The sequence below is a fragment of the Amblyomma americanum genome, chromosome 2 (genome assembly GCF_052857255.1).
Source record: "Amblyomma americanum isolate KBUSLIRL-KWMA chromosome 2, ASM5285725v1, whole genome shotgun sequence".
In the NCBI taxonomy this organism is placed as follows: domain Eukaryota; kingdom Metazoa; phylum Arthropoda; class Arachnida; order Ixodida; family Ixodidae; genus Amblyomma; species Amblyomma americanum.
The window spans coordinates 10,066,673-10,082,312 of record NC_135498.1 but is presented as its reverse complement, the minus strand read 5'-3'; the positions used below and the strand labels follow the sequence as shown (position 1 = coordinate 10,082,312).

Genomic DNA, 15,640 nt, shown 5'->3' with positions numbered 1-15,640 from the left:
TCAAAGGGTATATTGGGGTACACCTTACAAGATGTTATTATTTTTTAGAAGAGGTAGTGGTTGTGCCGCTTCGTTTCACCTTTTACGTAGAGCTGTTCTTCCGAAAACGTGGAGCGAAATCGTAGCTATCCCTTTTCCTTTTCTAAAAGCAGTCGGAGGAGTCGCATGTAAGTTATCAATGGGGTTTGGTTTTGCAGCTGATCTCGCACGTATTGTTTTAGAGCAGTCATCTCAGGGTTACTGTGCCTTGGCGCATTGATTTGGTTTGTTCCTCACGTGCTCGTTATTCGTACTTCGGGCGCGTTTTGTTGAATATACGGGCTGTGCGAAATTAGGCCTAGGCGGTGTCTCGCGCCGTGACAATTTCGTTTGCGCCTGTTTTAGAGATCTCGGTGTTCATTCTTGCTAGCGGTCAACGGCAGAATTCTCCGTTTTTGTCCGCTCGCGACCGATACGAACAGTTGTCGGAGTGACTCTTGCCGACTGTTTATATTTAGATTCCCGCCACCTTACAGTACGGGGGATGACCGTTCGGTTCGCCGGCTGGTCGTGTGTGTGAGACTGGCGCCGTCTTTTGTCAACGCTGCACAGACGGACCGACGTGTGGAGGACTAAGCTTAGGCCTAATAGGGCTACGGTTTTACACGTCGGTTTCGTTTGCTATTTGTTCTTTCAAGCGGGCCCCGATTTGTTTTTGTGCAGTTGTCTTCGGTCATCTCATTGTTCGTAGTGTTTACGCGCGGACCGAGTGACGCTTGGCTCTCGCGGACGGGCCCCGAGCTGTCTCGTGCGTGAGCTGGCAGCATCTGGTGCCGGCATCGTGTCATGGAGCCGTGACGCTCGCGGACCCGAGGAACGTGCGTCTGTTCAATCGGTGGTGCCAAGCGGGGCAGGGTCTTTGTCTCTCGACTGGCGCCGAGTGCCTAGCCGCTGCCACTAGCGGTTTCGGCGACGGGGGTGCGTCCCGGACAGCGCCTGCGGTCCGACTTCAATCGGAGTCTCTGCGGCACGTGCGTTTCTTGAGGATGCCTTGCTCCTAGTTGCTGCTGCCACTCAGCGTTCCGTGCTGTTCTTTGCGGCATCTGGAATGTGACGTGCCCGGGCGACGATCCAGCACGGCCCCTCGGTCAGCCCTATCGGCGTGAAAGGGTCACAGCGTATTGTTTTCGAGGCGAGTATGTATGGTTCCGCAGCAGTGATTAATGCATGCTTCGGGGGCGTGGGCTTATCGTCCAGACCGTGTTCGATTTGGCGCGTGCGTCGGGCACCCCGGTTCGCTTTGCAATTCCGACTAGTCTCGTTGTGGCCCTTTCATTTGGCAATCCTCGCCGAGAAACGCAAGCCGTTCCGATTCCAGGTTTATTCCTTGTGCCTGAAAACGCGGTAGTCTCAGTTAATTGTCCAGCGCTGTTCCGGGCGAGGGGGTGCATTGCTAATTTTCTGCCGAACTGGTTGCCGCCATACCTGCATAGTCCGCGCCGCGGCAGACCCTGTTTTACGTGGCTTGGTGTTTGCACGCTGCTGGAATTTTTGACCGGCGTCATCATTGGTCGAACCATCCGCCCGTTGTGTGGCAAGCACGTTCGATCACCTTGACCGCGTTTCAAGGCTTCTTTGCACCTTTCAAGACCACCGCTTTGGTTAGCCGGGCGGTTCTGACACGTGGTCACAGTGCGGAACGCTGGCAAAGTTCGAAATCGCGGATTGCGTGTACCGTCGTGAGTACGTTTATTTAGCGGACGTCTACATTTTCCTGTGCATGTGTCATCGCGCGGGTAGACGTTGCCTCGTTTTTGCACAGGCAGGCATCATCTTGGCATTGCCCGGCATGGTGCCGTGCGGCAGACACGTGCTTTTGATTTCGGTTTTAGACAGCGAAAATGTTCGGTCGCCCATCTGTGGCCCTCGAATGCCTTAGCCACTGATTTTGAATTAATTTCATAATTTGAGTTGACCAGTATCTTTTCTTGGTTTCGTTTATCAGCATCGGTGAATTGATGCTTTTATGCGTCCCGGGCGCAGTTAAAGTGCCAGGGATGTTTCCAGCATAGGTGTGGTTGAAAGTTCTCAGAATTGCTGCTGAACGTGTGCACTCTTACCTCTCTCCAGTGGTACTGAGGGGTCATCATGGAGGATACTGAGCAGTACCAGGCGGCGGGGTCTGGTGCATCCCAGACGTACCCTGTGCAGTGCTCTTCCCTGCGTAAAAATGGTTTTGTCATGCTCAAGGGTAGGCCCTGCCGCATCGTAGAGATGACCACCTCGAAGACTGGAAAGCACGGGCATGCCAAGGTACTTGTCTTCTCACCTCACCACCTTTGTCTTATAGTCAGTTATAGCTTGTCTGCAGTGAAGCTCCGCCCACATTTGGGACCGGGGCACAGAATTCCTCCACGACAAAAAGTGCTCTGTTAAATCTTCTCGTCCCCGAAACAAGCTAGTCACGGGAAAAAGGTGATAAGCTCTGGAACTTTTTGATACCTGGCTTGTTTAATAAAGACAAACATTAAACAGCTGATTTCGTTTAATTTTGTGAGTGGCTAGCGGAATTACACAGTACGCCGCGGAACGCGGCCCAGCGTTAACAACTGCTGTTTTTTTATTTGTATCCTACTATAGTCGTCCAGCCTTAAGTTTGTAGCAATATTGGCACTGTTCATATGTTGGATTGTTGCGGATGTTATGGGTAGGTGTACATCTTTTCTTTTTGTTTGCTTTCCTGTACATTTGGCTGGTTTACAGCCATGCTTGGTGACAGGAGACTGGTGGAGCTGGTACATTAGAGTAGCTGAATCTGCCATGTATATGCTGCAAGAAACAGCCCTGCCCTTTATATTGGCATTTCCAGCCTAGAGAAGTAATAAGATGTGCTTTTGCAGTAGTGCATACTACCCTTTCATAGTTTTTGCTGCTCAGTAATATGGGGGAAGGGCAGGCCATGCCTTTGCTGTCAAATATTTCTCCCAATTTGGCCTAGCTGGGAATCTTCTCAGTAGCAGTATTTCGTGACAGAATTGGGGGCCAGCTGATGTGTCAGTGTGTGCCAGCCATAGTTTGCAAACATTGCTTCGTCTCTTGTTACCTCAGCGCACATGTAGGAGCATCATGCAGGTATGCTCAAGCGGTCTTCCAAGAGGGTCCACAGCAGTCTTGTTGCAGTGGAGGCCAGTGTATTGTGTGATGTCAGTTCACATTAGAGAACCCTGGGTGGTTGAAATTATCCGAAGCCCTCCACTGCGTTGTCTCTCGTAGCTAGTCACTTTAGTCCTTCATTATAAAGCTCTAAAGAAATATAGGAGGAAGCCCACACCGAACCCGAGGTTACCGCAGGCAGCAAACCAATTCAGTAAGAGAAAAGGGCAAAACGCCTAAGAGAAAATGTAACCCATAAAACCAAATCAGAAATGTCAGCTTTGTCAGTTAATAGCAGCACTTCATCATTCTAGTAAGCCATTCTCATTAATGCCTCTGGCAAACTGACAGCTTGCAATTATTGGTGTGACCAGAGCCGCATTGTTTCATGTGCATTGCTTGGCTGGGTCTGTGTGTTGTGCATGACCTGAATTCCACATTGGGAAGCCTTTGTGTTCTCCACACTTGGCAACAGTGCCCTATGCAGGTCCCCCTTCCCCAAAACGTGTGGTATGTGATTCATTGGTTGTGAGTCGCAGTCGAAGTGCTAATTAGCCATCTCACCTGCTGTCTTGTTCACAGTGATGATCTTTTCAAATTCACGATGGTCTTCTGAAAAATCATTGAGGACACAAATTTTGGATCTGAGTGAACCAGGCTTCGGTGACTGGCATGTTCCAATATGGCTGAAAATTTGCATGATGGTAGTTGGTGGCAGCGAAACTTGGCAAAGTCCTAGGGACTTGTTTGCAGATGTTTTGAAGGCAGCCATGTTTTCTTGAACAACGGATCAAAAGTCTGTCTTCGTGCCCTTGGCCAATGTACTTAAGTGATTTTCTTGTGCTATAACAAGTGGTTGCAATATTTCGAGCACGTCATCTCTAAATGTGCTGGAAAAGAACAGCACCTGTTTAAATTGCTGAGCATTGGAGACTCGATACTTTGCACTTCTCGAATTTTTATTCTTTTTGTCGGCAGTCGTTTGGTATGGCCCAAATCAATTAAGTCGGTGTATTGTTTGTTCGTTCAAAATACAGTGCCTTGCAAAATGACCTCTATGGCTTTGTTTGGCTGTAGGGTTACTGGTGTGCAGCAATAGGTTCCCATTAAAACTTGGCTGCAGCCTTGTGCATGCTTGGAAAAGTGGACCTGTCCTCTTCGTCCGTGCTTATTAGTAGCCCCGACTGTGGAGGTAACAGCTGCGTAACGTATGGTAATAGTGAATGTTGCTGAAAAGAAAACTGTGGGCTTAAAACTTAAATTGAAGCATTCAGAAGTAGAAAAAGTCGTCCAGCTGTTTCGAAGGCTGTGCTTGGGGGCAAGGGAACGCCCATTTAGACATTGGACACGTCCAGAATATGGTAGCGGCCTGTAGATATTACCTACAGTAGATGTCCCAAAGCTATACTGTAGGGGAGGGCTCTGGATTAATTAGCCCTTGGGGCTCTTTAATGTGTGCTGAAATCCCCCAGCACACCAGCACTTCGTTTTGCCTCCATCGATAAAGACATGACGGCAAGGATAGTGTTCACAGTAGTGATGTCACATATTACTGTGTTGCAGGTGCATCTAGTTGGGTTGGACATTTTCACTGCGAAAAAGCATGAGGATTTGTGCCCCTCAACTCACAACATTGACGTCCCCAATGTCAACCGCTCAGACTTCCAGGTGAGTCTAATCTTAATTACAATGTTACAGAAATGCAAAAATGCAGTACTACACCTATTGCCCTTTAGATTGCCAAACGACGCCTATTTTTGATTGTCGTGTGCTTGGAAACTATGCGCTCCACTGTGGCCATTTTGGTCTTGTTCGAAAGCGCATGCTTTCGGTTTTGTTTTTCTTGCAAGCAGAGCAATACCTTGTGCGTGCCATCTTCGGACGCCGTAGTGAAGGACTCACGAAATTTCGACCACCTGGGGTTCTTTAACTTGCACTGACATTGCACAGTACTCGAGCCTTTAGACGAAATTCTAGAGGCTCATGCACTGTGCAATATCAGTGCAAGCTTAAAGAACCCCAGGTGGTCTAAATTTCCGAAGCCCTTCCCTACGGCGTCTCTCATAGCCTGCATCACTTTGGGATGTTAAACCCAATAAACCAACCAACACAAAAAAAAACGTGCAGCGCGGTTTGCTATTCGGCTGCTATGGCACATTATTAAAATGGCATCTCTAATTGGTTGCCGAGCTAGCTTCTGAAAGTGGGTGCCCTGTGGCGCCATTTGGACCTCCTTTGGCCACGCTAGTACTACCTTTGTCCGTAAAGTTCCGAGACTGAGTCCATTAAAAAAATGCGTTTAACATTGAAATCATTTGTGCAGCACCCCTTTGAAATAGTCTCCCTTGCAGTCTATACAAAGCTTCCGCTTCTTGGGGCCTTGGAAACAGTTCGAAAATGCTTCTTTTGGCAGGGCTCTCAGCTCCTTTGTCGTGGCTTCTTGAATGGCCTCAACGCTCCCCATCCAGCGACCTTTTAGGGCTCTCTTCACACAAGGAAACAGGAAAAAATCGCATGGGGAGAGGTCAGGCCAGTATGGCGGATGGGGAAGTACAGTAATGCTGTGTGCTTGGCGAGAAATTTTGTCACGCTGAGAGAAGTGTGCGGCCTTGCGTTATCGTGGAGAAGGCTCCATTGTCCACATGCCCATAAGTCGGGGCAACAATGCCGCAGTGCATCACGCATGTGTTGGAGCACGCAGATATAAAACCTCTTATTTACAGTCTGCCCTTGTGGGACGAACTCGTGGTATATGACACCTCTGGCATCGAAAATAAACTATCAGCATCGTCTTTGTTTTGGTCTTCTGTCGCCGCACCTTTCTCAACGCCGGAGAGCTTGTGGACCACCATTCGGCACTCTGCTTCTTTGAGGATCGTATTGCAAACAGCATGTTTCGTCTTAGCAATGATGCTGTCGACGAATGCAGCATCCTCTCTGCCGCGGAGAGCAAATCAGCACTCACTGATGCCCGCTTGCCCTTCTGGTCTTGTGCGAGGGAGTGCGGTACAAGTCTGTCATTCAGCTTTCGTTTCCCCAAGTTCTCACGCAAATTTTGGGGGCATGCTGTCTTACTAATTTCGAGAGCATCTGATAGCATGTGGACGATTTCCCTGATCTGAGCCGCGTTGTTTTCATTCCATGAGGTTGTAGGGCGCCCCTGCCTTGTGTGGTCTTCCACCGACGTGCTTTACGAGATGAACCTCTCGTGCCACTCAAACTCGCGCCCGCGATAATGTCTCGTTGCTGTAAGTGTTGCGAAGGAGCTCGTAAGTCTGTGAGGCTGTTTTGCCAAGCTTCACAGAGAATTTTATGTTTGCACGCTGTTCGAGGTGGGCGTCAATCTCCGCATTCATTCACAGTAGAATGTGCAGACTAGTGACGCATTTTTCTGCATGTCGTGCCATCTAGCAGCCGCCACAGCAATTAACATGAATAGCTCAGGTTAGCCCAAAAAGATGATGCTACGCATGCGCAACAACATTTAGTTTGGGGAATCATTTCTAGAGAAGAAAATAAATCAGTTTCGAAACTTTACGGACAGAGGTTGTATAACATGAGAACCATGCTGAGAAGTACGTAGTAGTTCTGCTGTGCGAAAGCGAGCGAGGGCGGAAGCACATGTTAATGGCGCATCATTGGCACAATACGGCAATGTTTTTTGTGCAGACTGCAGTCTCTTGCCAATTGACATTGTGCCTCTCATACCAGTGACATGAGCAGGCTTTGGTTAGACAGGCTGAAATCTGCTGGCACAAAAAGCCGCACTCTTCGACAGTTCAGTGTGGCGGCAACTGGCTCCGGGAGAGCTGAAGAAAAGGAACTGCATTATTACACGTGTTGTGCTAAGAAGCAGCAGCTTCACTTGGCCTTGCTAAAGCAGCACTATGCCAGCATGTAGCCAGACTATGCTCCCAGTGCATTTTACTGCACGAAAAGGTCTTTGGTTTGTCTTTTTTTTTTGCAAAAAACAAAGAGCAGAAGAAAAGGACCACAAAAGTGTTGTACAAACACTAAGACTAGACAACATGGGAGATAGTTGAAACATATATCTCTACACAAGCACATTTGCCACCTGGTGGGAGAGGATTGCACCTGCATTGCCTATGCGAATTCATTATTGCGCATCCTTTTATGTAGCAGGCTAATTTTTGCGCACTCTCCAGACGGCATTACATCTTGTGAGGTAGGCAGCATCAGTGTTGCCATGCTGCCGTCGACTTCTGCCCACTGCAGGAGGAAGGCCTCTCCCATGTCTCTCCGATAACTGTCCTTAGCCAGCTGTGCTCACTGTGCGCCTGTAAACTTGTTAATCTCATCCGCCCACCTAGCTTTCTGCCACCCCCCGCTATGCTTGCCTTCTCTTGGAATCCACTCGGTTACCCTGAAGGACCAGCGGCTACTTGCCTTCGCATTACATGCGCTGCCTATGCCCATTTCTTCCTCTCAATTGCGACCAGGACATCGTTAACTGTTAAGGGAGGACGTGACTCTTTGCGGCCGAAAATGGTTAAAGAATCTACTTTTGATCTTTTCATTTTCACGGTCCTGAGGTCATTGTGCAGCTATCTATGAATTTTTGTGGAAAAAGAGTGCGTAATTCATGTATTATAGCATTCCAAAGACGTGAAACCACTCATGCGGCCCTTTAAGGGGAGACGCGGGTCGAAAATTCTAGGTTTTCTAAAACAAATCACTTTTTTGTTTTAAGCTGCATTGTCATCTTTGGTCTATAAGCTTTTATTTCTGTAAATATCAAGCCGAAATTCGCACGAGAAAGTTTAGAAAGTCCGGGCAGTTTGCATCGTTCTCACGCAATCGAGCCTCACCACCTGCCATTTGCAATCATCGGGGCATGCAGTATCAGCCCTTTCCTCCAAGGTTCAATGGCTGTCAGTCTCGTGTATGTTCACGGAGAATAAAAGAAAAACGAGAAAGAAGACGAGACTGTCGCGTGTTTTGAATTGCGCGCCATGCAGTGCGGCGCCGCCATTGGACGCTGGTGCTCGCTTTGTGCAGAGAAGCCGAACCACCGCTGCTGCGCGTTCTCGCTAGCCGCACAGTTTCCCGTGTTCTCTCCGCGTTTTCTTGAGCTGCCTAGCCCGAAAAAGTGCAGTTTCGCCGCCCGGAAGTATCGAACTCTGCACAAGTACCGAGGGAAACGGCGCAAGACAGTTAAGAAAACGACGCCCGCGACGCTCCGTTGTCGGTTAGGCCTACTGCAGACACCGGTCACTGCGACAGTTGTGAAATCAACGCTGCTGTGGATTTCGTCAGTGCATCGCAGAAAAAGATGGAATTCTTCAAAAGTGAACTAAGGTCGGTCGGTGCCCCTGCTGCTAGCACGGTGTTGTGTTAGATCGGCGCATTGACGGCACTGGTGGCAGGTTCGGCATCTCCCACTTGCCGCGAACGGAAACTCGCCGTCCGAGAAGCGCAAAGGCCTGTCGTACTTGGAGCTACGCTGCGAAAATCCCGACTGCCCTGAATCTGTGCTTTCATTCAGGCTCACGTCGAAGCGGATCATATCGGCCGGCGAGTGCGGTGACCCCGGGGCGAACATTCGCTAAGACAGCGGGAGCTCGTGCGACGGCTTCGCCGTAAACGTGGAAGCTGTTTTGGCAGTGCGTGCTATAGGTGCTGGATATGACCAGCTTGCGCGATTTTGTGCAATCATCGGCCTTTCAAAACCGCTGCATCACAAGACATTCCATGCTATTTCTAAGAAGCTCCATGGTGCTGCAATGAAAGCTGTTCGCCAAAACTTGGAACAGGCACGAAAGGTGACGAAGGACGCCATTGGCGGCAGCGATGTGCCGGTCATGTTTGACGGCACATGGCAAAAAAGGGGCCATAAAAGCCACAACAGAGTGGGCACAGCTGTGTCCCTGGACACAGGTCTTTGCTTGGACTTTGAAGTCCTTTAAAATTACTGTCTTGCTTGCAGTATCCGCAAGCCCGTGGGTGATGATGAGTTATGGCAAGCCTTTCATCGCCCTGTATGCGAAAAAAACACCGAATGTTCATCCCATGCAATGGAACCTGAAGCAGCAGTGCACATATGGCAGAGGACTTTGTCATACGAGACCCCACTGCGCTTCACAAGTTTCTTGAGTGACGGTGACAGCAAAGCCTATACTGCCGTCTGTGGGGCTGAGGTGTGCGGTGACACTGTCATTGAAAAAGAAGAGTGCACCAACCACGTTGCAAAACGCCTGGGCACTGCTCTGCGAAATATGACAACGCCACTGCCACGAGGTCAAAAGTCACAGCCATCCAAAAACTGCAGACATATTACCAAATAGCCATAATGAATAACAAGGGCAGCGTGCGCAGCATGTACACTGCTGTATGGGCCTCCTATTTTCATTGTTGCTCCAGTGATGGGGCCAGCAGCCACAAATTTTGCCCTGCTGAACCAGATTCCTGGTGCAAACATAGGCGTGCTTAAGCACTGGGGGAGCCTACACCACGCCACACCCCCTTGTTGACAAAAGCTGAGGGCTTGGCAATTATGCCTATATACAAGCGCCTTACCGATGAGAAGCTCCTGGCTCTGTGCCTTCATGGCAAGACTCAAAACGCAGCAGAGTCACTTAACAGCAAGATATGGCTGCTGTGTCCAAAATCAAAATTTGCTTCCCGGACATCTGTGGAGACAGCCACGGCTATTGCCGTGTTGTGGTATAATAAAGGCCATGCCGGCTTTGAAGAAGTCCTACAAGAGATTGGGGTACTTCCCCCAGAAGAGTTGGTCACACGCAGCAACCATTCTGATTACATGCGCATAAAGAAGATGAACATGAAGCGAACCGCAGAAGCAAGGGCGTACCGTCGGAGCGCAGTGAAAAGGGCTTGCACCGAGGAGACCAACCGTAGGAGCCGGGAAAGGCCAAGCTACAGCGCAGGAGCACTCTAGAAACTTTGTGTACTTTCTGTAAAGCTGCTCTTGAGTGTGAACAAGATTCAAGTGAAAACAATTGCGTTTTGAGGAATAGAATGTTTTGAATTTTTTTTATATTTTCTTGTTTTCCGGGAAGCCTTTTGTACTCATAGGATTGGTGTATACTAACAAAATTTGGCATACATATTCTTGAAGGCATGTAGAATGCTGATATCTACTTGAAATTTTATTATCAATCGTCAGTAATTACAATAGTACATAGCTGTTTCAGAGAACTGGAAAAAACAATGATGGAAGTGTCAATTTTTTTGTCCCACTTCCAATAACTGAACACTTTTTTTTTTACTAGATAAGTCTCTGGTACAAATAATAAAAAAAAAAGTTGTTTCGAGGAGCCTCTCCCCTTAAGCTATGCAATAAAGCTAGAATTATCATCCTGCCTGTCATAGAAGTTGAGATATAGAATTTTGAAGTTGTCACTTCAGAAACGGGAAGACAAATTTTTCCCATTTGTGAAGTACGAAGTTCAAAACCCTGTAACTCAACTTCTGTGATAGGCAGGATAATAATTTTACCCTTATTGCATACCTTGTTGCCAAGACAAGCAGACAGCATACATTCTAGCAAATTCCCTGCAGCAAAATTTCGTTAAAGCTCTCCACAAAAAGTTACATAACATATTGCATGAAGTCCTCAAACACTTGTTGTACATTAAATTAAATATTTGGAATCAGCACGTCAAAATACATGTTCCCTGAAGATTTCTTAATTGAGACTTCATTAATACAGACTTTTGTTCTAAGACCAGCTTCCCCCCTTAAGTAAAAAAATCACTTGTGTTTTTGGCTGCTTTAGTAAACTTGAGCATTCCTCTTTCATGGAGCTCGGCCTATGCTTTTTCTCCCGGAGGCGGGCTTTGCCGCTGCGCAAACTGCCAAGAAATAATCATAAAACGGCATTTTCCAGCGCCAAATCCAATCGCTTCCACATCACGTGGTTCAGTCGTGGCCACGCCATTGTCTCCTAGCTCTCGAAGCGCCATTGCGGCTAGCTTCTGCTCTTCTGCGACACGCACCTCTCGCTATGTGCTCCGCAAGCTATTGCAAATATTTCTGCTTTTCGTTAGTATGGATGCCGAGAAGAAACGTATCAAGTTTTGGACGAAGCATAAATTCAAGGGAACTCTCAGGAAGGTGAAGCGGCGTGCGACGGAGATGCCCGCGGCAGCTAAGCCTAACCTCGGCCAAGGCAACGCTTCGAAGCCGGCTGCATTTCCGAACTTCATTGAAAGCGTTGATAGCTTCGTTAGTGCGTCAGAAAAGATGGGATTCTTCGAAAATGAAGATAGGGGTGGTGAAGAGTCGGCGAGTGCTTTTATCTGTGAGACCGGCGCCGTGAATGACCTTGTGAGCTGCGTAGCATGCCCGGAGTGCGGACGATGCGAGCTTACGCTCGACGAGCTGGCTGGGAAGCTGAAAGGCCTCGCGTCGTTTCTGGAGTTGCGTTACAACAATGAAGCATGTCCCTTATCCGTTGTTTCGTCGACATATTCATTGCGGCGGGCGACTACAACGGTGAAGCGCGTCCATCTGCCAGCGCAAGGGAGAGCTTCGCCGTGAACGTCAAGGCCGTGGTTGCGGCGCGCGCTGTTGGAGCAGGACACAACCTACTCGTCCGATTTTGGGCAATTCTTGGATTACCCAAACCGAGAACTCCTCACTCTGGGCAAGAATTGTGACAAGAATGTCCACAAAGCAGACAGTTGAGGCAAGGACTTGTCGCTGCCGTCTAGCCAAGAAGTCTTGTCTTCAAGATGCTGCTAAGAAAAGCTCTGAGGGACCAGCATATGGTGCAAGCCTATTCTAAAGCTGTATGCTCTAGGAGAATGCTCTGGCCTGTATTGTCTCCAATTTTCATGCAAATGTACTTAGAACAGTAGTAAACATTTGCAACTTTCAATCGCGTTTTTCTCAACTTCTTATTTTGGACCGAAAATGGCTATTGGATGCAACCTTTTATGTACTTGTTGTACTCTGATCAAGACCAAATTTGGCATGCATTATCTTTAAGGTATGTAGAATGCAAGTATCTAGGTTTCAATACAATTGGTAATGTTCATAAGTATGAAAGGTCCCAAAATATTTATGCGCTGGCTTCTGAAAAGGAAGCATGAGCTTAAATTCCGGTAAAATCGTGCATGATATAGCTGCACCATTTCCTTGCTTATTTGCACTCAGTGGAGTATTAGGAACAAAGAAACTATTTTACACTGCTTTCTCGGGCTCACTGGCATGTCCAGCAGGTGTCTTAGCAAGCACAGTTTTTCACATGTTCATGGTACTTGGAACATGAAAGCACAAGGTATCTTGGAAATAAAAACAGATTTGGAAAGAGGAGTTCAATCTCTATAACTGGTGCAATTTTCATTTATGTGGCATCAATATTAAAGAAAAAAATGTTTCCGAGCAGCGTCTCCCCTTAAGATATAGAATATCACTGTTACTTTGCGTCTTCTTTCTTGTGAAATACATAATGTTAGCCTTCTTCCAAGCTAATGTTGCTAATGTCGGGTGGTTCTCTCTTCGTAGCAAGTGCTTTGAAGCACCCAAACCATTTTTTTGTAGCGATAGCTACATTACGGTAGCATTTCGAGCCTTCAGCGTGGCGGCGCCACCACACTGTCATATGGTTGGTCTCGTGGTGCGGAGCAGCTGCCACTGGCATGGCGCCGTGGCTGATCACCTGGTTCATGATAACGTGGCCAAGTTCCATTCTGCCAGCTGTAGCTATCGCATCACTCCAGGTTTAACCAGAGCTAAACCACTGCTACTTTTTTCTGCTGGAGACAGTTTTGGATAAGGGGAGTGTCTTTTGTTTAGAAGAAGCCTGGTTAGAAAATTGATTTCATGATAAGATCCTAGTCTAATCCCGCTACAACAAAAATCACTGGACCCGCAAAAAATTTAGCTGAATTGGATATTATGACAGTTCGTGATGAGCAATGTTGTCTGTCAGCTTTGCTATTCTGCCATTTATAAATCAGCTATGCAATTTCATTGGTACTCTGGATACAATTAAGCTTCGATATTCTGTGGTCCCATAATTTCTAATGCAAATTTGAACGGTTAATTCAAAGATCTGAGATGCTATGCTGAAATGCCCGTTTCTGTTTTCGCCACAAACCAGTCAAGCGACCGCCGCTCGGAGCCACGACGCAGTGCCACCGAGCGATGCCAATGCTTGATATGAGAAGTGTCCCAGCTCCAGTACTCCCAGCACAAAAACCAGTCTGTGGGCCTCCTCGATTTGGCTGCACTTTCTGCGCTAGTTCAAGCGGTGCAGCACTCTCGCACTCAATTTGACAGTGCACCTAGCGCCACCTGTACTTCGGCACCCTATTTGACTTCGTGCTGCACGAGTTCTTCTGCACTGGTGCGCTAGCCTCCCGGCGAGTTCTCTTCTCGTGCAAGGTGCTTGGCGCGCTTCGTAGCAGGTGGACTCGCTGAGACATCGCTGCTTTATTCTGGACTGTCTCGAGAGCATTTCCAAGGCCGCTCTAGGCCCATGCCTTCACTGGCCATTTAGTGTCTGATGGTCACGTCGCCGTCACCGTCCACTGAAAGTGAACACTAAGTGTTAAGTTCACATATAGCTCAAGTTATCAGGCAACCCTTGGCAGACAACCATAATCACTTTTCGATAGAACGGAAACATCCTAAATCACGCGTATGGACTATAAAAGATTGTCTCAGCGGAGGTCTGAATAACCTCTCGAATTCAGTTTGTTGCCTCAAGTACCCGTTGAATCGGTGACTGTCGACCGGCCTGCGCCACTTTGTAGAACGCAACGGACGGTGTCAAATTCTTCACTACTTTTGGAATTAACAAATTTCATAGCCGCTCCACAAGATGTGCCACTTCGAGCAAATGCTCAGCGTTCAATACAGCTAGCACAATCCCGCACATGTCAAAACATGCAACAAGCAGACTGAGTGTTTCTGCACTTTAGCACTCTATTTGGCCACTGCATCGAGAGCACTAGTGTCAGGCTACACTCGCACTGCAAGAACTGGCGCTGCACTTGTGAACTAATGCAGAAAGTGCGGCCAAATCGAGGTGACCATATGGTACGGTATGCTGACTGCCAAAACGCATTTCTGCGCTTGTCCTGCGATGGTTGACTGTGTGCAATGCCGGACAGCACTAGTAGTGAGCCATGATTAGAGGGTTAGGTTGCAGTTGTTTCTCCATTTGGGGGCGTCTAAAGTAGTTTTGGGCGAGCAGCGGGTAGTATGCACCTTGTGCCAGCGCTTGATCCTGGCAGGGCGCAGAGGTGGGGTTCGTGAGTCATAAAATGTTAATTCGTGTGCAATTCGGTTCTGCTAGAGGACTAAAAGAACTGCTAGAGAAGAGGCTCTTTCACGCAGGCAATCGCTTCCCTCAGACGAGCAATAGGTAGCGTGTGAGCAAACTTAATTTCAGAGGCGTGTGTCATGCAGGAATCCGGAACTACTGGACCGCTTGCAGTTTCGTCTGCTGCTAGTCATTCAGGCCGCACGCAAGTGCAGAAGGCAGGATGGAGCCTCTCCCCCTCCCCTTTTTTTTTGTTAATCGCCATTGGCGTAATTCAGACTAGTGATCGCATCATTAGTCTTTTCTCATATAACCCACACTCTTACCTGAAAAGCAAATTTATTTCAAAACGGCCTCCGCAGTGTTGTCACTGCTGCCATCCAAGGCTTCATCACTGCTCTCAAAGACTTAATATACGTCTTCAGATCCATCTAAGCTGGTGCTTATGTCACATTTTTTTAAGCTTGCGCACGATGTCGGCCAGGATCGCATTCCATGCCTTTCTGATCCACTGGCACAGCGGTGCAATATCTGGCCTTCGCATGCGTCCCATCGGTGTGAAGGCAGTCAGCCATCCACTGTGCATACAGCTGCTTCACATGGGCCTTGAGCAGAGCTTGTTTAGGCACACTGGAGTGGCGCTCTTTATTGAATTTTGCAAGCTGCGTCTCGAGGTGGCAATACGTTGCAGTAGTCTGGCAACGAAACGCTCATCTGTCCCTGTTTTGTTTTTGAGATTCTCTCAGCTGGCCTGTTGCCGATATCTTCAGCAGTAAATATAATTTTCAGTTTCTCTTTTGCCATGAGTGATTCCGCCGAGACGTTCATGATGTCTAAACAAAGCTAGCCATAGTGCAAAGTACAAGAAAGGACGCCAGACTCCACAGCATATACCGTATTTACTCGATTGTAACGCGAGGGTCGATTTTTCGGGTGTGAAAAGGGGAGGGAAAAAAACAATTGTAACGCGAGGGTAGACTTCGGGCGTGCAACAGAAAAACCGAAAGAACCTGAATGTGACGTGAGGAACCGACGTCGCACAGTTGTGAGGGTCAAAGACAACTTTATTGAAATACAAGCCAAACAGGCATTCCTATACACCCTCATCCTCACGGAAGTTGTCACTGTCATCATCACAGCTTGACTCTTCTTTGTCGCTAGCTGCCTCCCACAGCAGGTTGTCCTCGCTTCCGTCTAGAGCATTTGAAATTGGGCATTTCTTAAATGCGCGGTAGCCCAAATCATGAGGCA

General features: G+C 48.0%; 1 protein-coding gene and 1 pseudogene across 3 annotated transcripts in view; both read left to right on the top strand.

The window, feature by feature from the left end:
• Positions 1 to 39: 39 nt before the first annotated feature.
• eEF5 (eukaryotic translation elongation factor 5) overlaps positions 40 to 15,640 on the top strand; it is a 36,072-nt gene continuing 20,471 nt past the window's right edge. The window contains exons 1-4 of one of the 3 annotated variants that reach the window (XM_077653065.1): positions 136 to 167; positions 731 to 1,010; positions 2,110 to 2,292; positions 4,696 to 4,800. In XM_077653065.1, coding sequence (XP_077509191.1) covers positions 2,128 to 2,292; positions 4,696 to 4,800 — 270 coding nt within the window. In that variant the 5' untranslated portion in view covers positions 136 to 167; positions 731 to 1,010; positions 2,110 to 2,127. Of the gene's footprint in view, positions 168 to 730; positions 1,172 to 2,109; positions 2,293 to 4,695; positions 4,801 to 15,640 lie in introns of all 3 variants that reach the window. The other 2 variants (XM_077653064.1, XM_077653063.1) reach the window with 2 other exon arrangements.
• LOC144120537 (uncharacterized) lies at positions 7,994 to 10,165 on the top strand (annotated as a pseudogene).